The 7,868-nt window shown below is 41.2% G+C and overlaps 1 protein-coding gene across 4 annotated transcripts in view; it reads right to left on the reverse strand.

Annotated features, from left to right (window-relative positions):
* The window catches only part of GRIA1 (glutamate ionotropic receptor AMPA type subunit 1), a 181,068-nt gene extending 174,120 nt beyond the window's left edge, over nucleotides 1–6,948 (reverse strand). For 2 of the 4 annotated variants that reach the window (XM_069969100.1, XM_069969097.1), the window contains exon 1: nucleotides 6,845–6,926. In XM_069969100.1, the coding sequence (XP_069825201.1) occupies nucleotides 6,845–6,857 (13 nt within the window). In that variant the 5' untranslated portion in view covers nucleotides 6,858–6,926. Of the gene's footprint in view, nucleotides 1–6,844 lie in introns of all 4 variants that reach the window. The other 2 variants (XM_069969098.1, XM_069969099.1) reach the window with 2 other exon arrangements.
* Nucleotides 6,949–7,868: the final 920 nt, after the last annotated feature.

Below are 7,868 nucleotides of genomic sequence, written 5' to 3' on the forward strand. Positions count from 1 at the left end.
AGGGGCAACTGAGACAGTTTCACTTTACACCATGTTTGATAAATCTCCCCCATGGTGTAAAGTGAAACTGGCTCAGTTGCCCCTAGCAACCACTCAGGTTTCACTTCTCATTCCTCACAGACTCTTTGGAAAATGAAAGGTGGAATCTGATTGGTTGCTAGGGGCAACTGAGCCAGTTTCACTTTACAACATGGGGGAGATTTATCAAACATGGTGTAAAGTGAAACTGTCTCAGTTGCCCCTAGCAACCAATCAGATTTTACCTTTCATTCCTCACAGACTCTTTGGAAGATGGAAGGTGGAATCAGCTCTACTTTACACCATGTTTGATAAATCTCCCCCCATGTTTGATAAATATCCCCCTTCATTCCTACCATAATGGCCTAATTCTGTCCCTGCAATTGTTGGAACTATGTTCTCCAAGATGTTGGAACTTTGTTTTATATGTTTGAATGTTTACTCTCTATCTCCTTGTGAAGTTTTGGCTAACATGCACATTACCCCTTTATATCTGTATGTTTTATTTTTTTTTTTAAATCCATAAAATAAAAGTCCAAAAAAAAGAAAAAAAGAAACCATGTCATAGGGGAATAAAAATAAAGGAGTGATGGCAGCATTGCGTGGCCATGCACATACTGTATGTCAGGGGTAATGGTATACCCACAAAAGGAACCAGGTTATCATTCATTATAAGGTTGGCATTGCAAACTTTTAGGCAGTTTCAACCTTTTTTTTTGTTCTGTTATTGAAATTTCATCTATTTTAATAAAAACTTTAACAAAACCCTGGTGCAAACCTTTCTCTCTCTCTCCTTTCTTTTCACTGACATGATTGGATTGTCTGCATGCAAATCTTATTTCCCAGACTTCTCCGCTCCCCCCCTTTTTCTTCTTAGATCATTTGTTTCATTTGAACACTGCAAAGTAATAAGTAATCTAACCTCATTATTTTCGTCTTTTAATACCCTTTAAATGTAATGAGCTTTTTCTATGGAAGGCATCAGAGCAACATCTCTGTGGGAATTTAAGGATGGAGACGAATAATTGAAAAATGATTTTTTTTTTTTTAAGTTGTGCCGCTGTAGTGGTAATAGGGATTGGTAAAGGTCTGGCGAATCTAGGAAATAAAAATCCTTCAAAGGAACATGTTTCTGGACATGCTTTGTGATGTAAGTAGAGGACACTGAGTGAAGATCTCTAGCGGTCTATTGGAGGGAGCTGGAGGATGATAAAGAAGTATGTAAGGTTTAGGAGGGGTATCTAGGTTTAAAACGCTCACCGATCCTTTGGCTAGATCATAAATGTCTGATAAATGGGGGACAGATCTCCAGGACTATGTCTATCACAGTGCATGCTGTAGTTCAATGGGGTTCCCAAGTACGCAGAATATTCGATAAATATTCGATAAGCGTTCAAATCCCCTTTCCCTTTCCTTGAGGTGTCATTGTGGACTTGGTTAACCTCCAAGTGGTCGAATAGATGTTTTTCAATAATCGAATACTTGTTCCCATAGATGTTAATGGGATCGAATATTCGGTCGAATAGTAAAATATCAGGGAGATATTCGTACGAATATCGAGTATTCGAATATTTCACTATTCGCTCATCACTATCGATTGGATAGGTCATAAGCATCTGATGGATCCAACCAAAGGAACCACCACCAATCACAAGAATGGGGTCTACTTAAACTCCGGGTAAGAGGAGCAGCAGGTGAGCCTGGACTATGCTGCTCTGCTCAGTGTGGGACTGCAGAGGATAGTCAAGAGTTGTACTTGGCTATCTTGATCAGCCCCGTTGTGAGTAAACTGAGCAGCAGCATGAACAGTTGACTACCGCATGGCTCCATTTACATGGGGGTGTAAGGAACCTATGTTCTTATGATCTGTAAAGGTCCAAGTCCTTAAACTCCAATTGATCAGGTACCTCATGCGTCGGGGAACTGGGACAGAGAGCGGCCTCTTGTGGCTGCAGGTGCAATGCTGCCTCAGGCCACAAGAGAAACTTGCATGGTGGGAAGCCAATGGCTTCTTGCTCTGTCAGTCAGGGCCCCACAGCATTTAACTGTGAGCATTCATTATGGGCACTCACAGTTAAAGGAGCAGATGCCAGTCCGGGCCTACAGGCCCCATAGCAGGGGAGTGGTCTGCCTCCATGGTAGCTACGCCACTCCCTATAAACTACACTGTGGATAGATGATGAATTCTTAGGATAATTTAGAAAACCTCCTTAATAGGGTAGGAAGGATAAAAAGGGGTTAAAAGCTGGAAGAAAAGCCCCACACTTCTTCCCACTCATACTTGGACAGGGCGTTAAAGCAAAATCCATGTCAATCAAAATTTTTGACAGTAAAGGGTACCCCAAATCTGCTTATTGATGCTTTAAGTTTGAGTAGTAATAACTATGGATGGGGGTCCCATTGCTTGACACTCCACTGCATCCATGTTTCTTTCGAAGCTGGTTACAGCGGATTGGAGAGGTACTGAGAGTTCATCGTACGCTATATTGCCAAAACATAGGAGCATGAAATTTTCCATGATTTTAAGTAGTCTACCATTGGTTGTGTGGGAAGAAGCATCCAAAAAAATGAACATCCCCTTTAAATTATATGCCACAATCTCAAGCTTGAATTTTAATATAATTCTGCATAACGCTAAATCCAGAGCCTTGCACACCAGTCGCTCGGGCTCTCTAAACAAGTGTTAATTTGCTAACTTCAACAATGAGCAAGGAATTCGAAAACATAAAGTGTGTAGGATGCTATATTATTATGGTAGAGAATAGGCCACAAATAGCTCACATTTTTAGCAGTTCCTACTGGCCTTTCGAGCCAATCAAAAGACTCCTGTCGTGAGCCCGGAGCACACTGTAATTATCCAGTGAAAGAGGCAGCGAGATTACACAGGCATTTGGCATAAGCACACAAGTAATGTTCTAGTTTATAAATAAGCCCAAAAGAAGAAAAAATATAAACCACCGTGGGGTATGGAGAGAATAGACGCTATCATACGAAGCCAGCCGTGGATAACTGTATGACTTGCAGCTCATAACCCTATCTAATAAACAGTCACACAGGGAATAGCGGAAATTCTGAATATTTAAAATTCAAACTAGTTAGGCTAGGTTCACACTGCGTTTTTTCTATCCATTTAACGTATATGTTTTATGGAAAAATATGGATGCAATTGTGTGCCATCCGTTTGGATCCGTTTTTCCCTTGACTTCCATTATAAAATAAAATGGTACCATATTTAGATACAGTGGCCGGCACTGCCTATCTTGAGGTTCGTGGGGGGGTTACATTTGGCGTAGTGGAAGTGAGATGGGGGCACTCACCATCCGATGCAACCTTTTTTTTTTCATATGACAAAAAGGCTAAAACATAGCATTCGGGAGCAGGTGGAGGGACGCCACACGCAGTAAGCAGTTACAGCCGCTTTGCGCGCATGCGCGCTTCTTCAGTCTGAAGAGGCACGCACATGCGTGAGAAACAGATGTAAAACGGATCAAAACGGATGTTGACTACGTTTTTTTCTGTCTGTTAAAAGTAACCAATGAAAAACGCATACATTGAACCGATGTGTGAAAAACGCAGTGTGAATCCAGCCTTATTCTTCCAAATAATGGAGACTTCAACCATAAGCACCATGACTACCACCCTGCAAAAAAGAATTGAGGCCTAGTAGAGATGCCATCCATCCTTAAAGGGGTTGTCAAGACTTAGAAACCATAAACAGTAGAGATGAGCGAATCTACAGAAGGAACTAAGCAAAGCGCTTCGTTCCTATCGGTATTCTGCTCATCAGTCTGCGGGTTTAAAAGTCTGCTCCTTTCCCTGACGCTCCTCCCTCGGAGCTGGAAAAAGATGGGTCCAAAAATTCTCTCAGTTTCCCAGGACTGGATCCATTTTTTCCCAGCACCTTGGGAGGAGCGGCAGGGGAGCAGAGGAGCAGAGGAGCAGACTTCAAAGCCCCACAGCCTGACGAGCAGAATCCTGATAGGAACTAAGTGCTTCGCTTTGTTCCTACAGTAGATTGGCTCATCTCTAATAAACAACCCAGTTCTATTGAATTGAATGGGACTCAGTAGTAATACCACACACAACCTAAGGACAGGGGTGGAGCTGTTTTTGCAAGAAAGCAGCTGTGTTTTTTCTACAACCTCTTTAGGAGAAGATCATAAGGGGACAACTGGTACCCATTTGGGCACCCTATGTGTGATAAGTAAGTCTATAGTTGTTCGTTCCTAGGCTCAGCACCGATCTACAGATGTCATTTTTAGATATATCCCTTTAATAACATGGACTTAATTGCAATGTCTTAACTTGTCTAGATTTTTTTATATTTTTGGTTACAGCAATAAGATGTCTATGAATAAATGTGCAAAGTTTGTGTGAACCCAATTCTCCATTCATTGTCTAAGGGGTTTCCGAATTACCAAACATCAGTATAGAACTTGGCAAAAGACCACAAAGGATAAATGAAGTACTGACTAGAGATAAGTACGACTTGAGCATATTCGAGTGCGATCGATGAGCATTTGAATACCGTTGGCTGAAGAAGTTAGATGCAGTTTTGGGCAATGTTCAGACGCTGTAAGAGACTGGCCGTTCCGTGACTCGCCCGGGTCTCAGAAAAGATCATTTGCCGCCGCTGAGTTCTGATGCGGCGCATCCGTGCGCGCCTGCATCAGAACTCCCCACTGCACACAATGGAGTGTGCGTTCAGAGCCGCATGCTCTATTGTGTGAACTGACAGGGTTTTCTGCGTCCGCTTTTCAACTGAATAGCGGCCACAGAAAACTGACAAGTCAGTTTTTCGCTGCACTGCTAGGTATCCTGGCCGAAGTGTATACTTTGGGGGAGATTTATCAAAGTGTGTAAAATTTAGACTGGTGCAAACTGGCCACAGGAACCAATTACAGCTCAGCTTTAGGCAGTGCTGAAAGGAAAGCTGAGCTGTGATTGGTTGCTGTGGGCAGTTTGCTCCAGTCTAAATTTTACACCCTTTGATAAATCTCCCCCTATGTGTATACATTCTGGCCAGGATTACCTCAGCCTTCAGCACAACGTAAGTTCCATACTAATCACGGCCGTTGCAACAACGGCCATGATTACTGCGGAACGTACATTGTGTGAACATGGCCTTAAGGAGTCTGGGAAAACATGATACAGCCATAGGTCATAGACTGTATCCTGTTTTCCTGGACTCCCTAGGGCTGCATCCAACTTTGTCAACCACTGGCATTCAAATGCATGTCAATATCCTTTTATTGTCAAGAGTTGAGCGAATTTACAGTAAGTTCAACCAGACCCCAACCTGATCTTTCAGGCATTGAATAATGGAAAAGATGAATACAGCCCTAGAGCTGCCTGAAAAATAGGGGTACAGTCTTCGGCCTGGAATTTTCCAGGCTGCAGACTAAGGGCCCTATTACACAGGACGATTATCATGCGGAAAATCATAAAAATTTCCAAATTTAAGCGATAATCGTTCTGTGCAATTCCAGTCAATGATAGAAAAATCATTGATCGTTGATTTTGATCTGACTCTAAAATCATTGCTAACTGTTCGCTGTAGTTCCGCATTTGTTCATTAATCGCTCAGTGTAATTTCAAATTGTTACTTCTTTTCCTGGGTTTAAATGGATTGAACAATCAAGGTAACGATCGTTGTAATGATCGTAACTAACGACTATCGTTGGGTGTAATGTGGTGAACGATTTCAGGTTAACAATAAACAATCTTGTTTGCAATCGTTTATCGTTATTGTTCGTAGTTAAAAATTGCTTTGTCTAACAGGAGCCTAAGGCAATCAATAGCCGAGCAGTCAGTGACTGTAAATTCTCTCATCTCTAGTCAGGATTGGTGGGGGTCCCCAGAGTTAAACCACCACCAATTAGCTTAATTCCCCTACTCCCTACTGATCCGAGACATGGATCAGCCAATGAAACAATCAGCTGACAGCCAGGTCAGCCAATCACAGGCCTCGTTTGTGATTGGTTGAGCATCCTGTCGGCTGACAGGCCGCTCAGAACTTGCTGCCTGGAAAGCAAAAAAGAGAACAGGAGCAGAGAGAGGTAAGGTATCAGGGTTTGAGCAAGGGCATGCAGCCCTTACGGCCCGATTATCGGACGGTCCAGTAATCGAGGGCCAATCTAGCAGATTGTTTACTAAAAATATCGGGTCATAATTGGCCCATGTAATAGGATCCTTACTTTAAGTTAGCAATTATATAGGATACAGTACAATGAAGTATGACTGTAAGATCAGACCACACAGGATTAGTTTGTAGTCTGTTACCATGGACACCCATCGGTCTCCCTAGGTGCTGCAGGCACATAACAGTACAAGAATTTTTAATCAAGATTATTTGCCAAGTTTCTTCATTTTTCATTTCCGATACGCCGGAGACATAAAAATCATTGTTTGAAAAACCATAAATACCCTTTGGAAATATAAGATGATGCCCAACTGCACAGAACAATTGAAAATAAGAATAATATCAAATTTAAATTAATCGGGGAATGGCAACAACTTTAAATTAAAAAAGACGAGGCTTCTCGATGGTGTTTCTTCTACCTTTAACATTAATTAGCCTTTTCCTGTGGATAAACACAGAACATTTTTTTTTTCCCGGCTGCTTTTCCATTATCTTTTCAGCCAAGAGACTTTTAGTAAATACTTTTTAATTAAGATAAGCGTCTTGCGTTCTGCTACAGAAAACAGCTAAAAGGATTTGGAACTCTCGTACTCCGCAGAACTGCTAAGACGCGGCCGGCGAATGAATTGCCGCTGATCATTATATGATGCAAATCAGCTTACAGCGATTTCTCGCGGTACTTACAGGTGTAGGTCATTTCAAAACTGTCGCTGATGTTCACAATATCAATTTGGGGCAACAGCTTTGGGGGTTCCACCAACTGAGATAGCGCAAAACGGAAGGCGGCATGTTCCTGCGATTGCTGGTTTGGGAAGAGGCCCCCTGCAAAGGAAATACAGAGAATGATATAGTCTATAATGCAAATAAGAAAGAGAGAGAGGAGAGAGAGAGAGAAGACTCCACCTCCTGTACACCTCCACTTGACTTTTGGTTGCCCACCCGAATAGGTAGCAGCTATTTAAAGGGAATCTGTTTCAATAAAATGCTACCCAATCTATACAATATAAAAGAACGACAGAGAGAAAAAAATTAATATATAAATATATATATTTATATATATATATATATATATATATATATATATATATATATACACACACACACAGTATATATATATATATATATATATATATATATATATATATATATATATATATATATGAACACACACACACACTCACACACACATATATATTTATTTATAAGTTTTTATTTTTGTTAAACTGAGCATTTGAAAAGGAATAGGACCACCCACTGGACTCCTACAGATTTGAATAAATTAAATACAAGTTGCATTGATCCCTCCCCCAACAAATCTTTATAGCAATCTTCTTAGCTCCTCCTCCCTCTCTATAACAGGATGCTGCCAGATGGCAGATCAGACTAAATGTTCCATTTAACTTGTATCTTTATGGGTTTTACGCACTGTTCTTTCTATGTTAAGAAGTACAGTGGGCGGTGCCACTAATGAGATAGCTGTCAATTAAAGAGTAGGACCACCCACTGGACTCCAACAGATTTGAAGGAATCACATACAAGTCCAGATTTTTTTTTCTTCCCAGTGAACCTGTCAATCATTCTGCTCAGCTCCTCCCCGTCTATATAAAGATACTGGCAGCTGTCAGATCGGACTAAACATGCAACGTGATTCTTTTAAAGACATACAGAAAATAATTGTAGCTACATGTACAATGGTGATGAGATACTG

The sequence above is a fragment of the Dendropsophus ebraccatus genome, chromosome 1 (assembly GCF_027789765.1).
Source record: "Dendropsophus ebraccatus isolate aDenEbr1 chromosome 1, aDenEbr1.pat, whole genome shotgun sequence".
Lineage (NCBI taxonomy): Eukaryota > Metazoa > Chordata > Amphibia > Anura > Hylidae > Dendropsophus > Dendropsophus ebraccatus.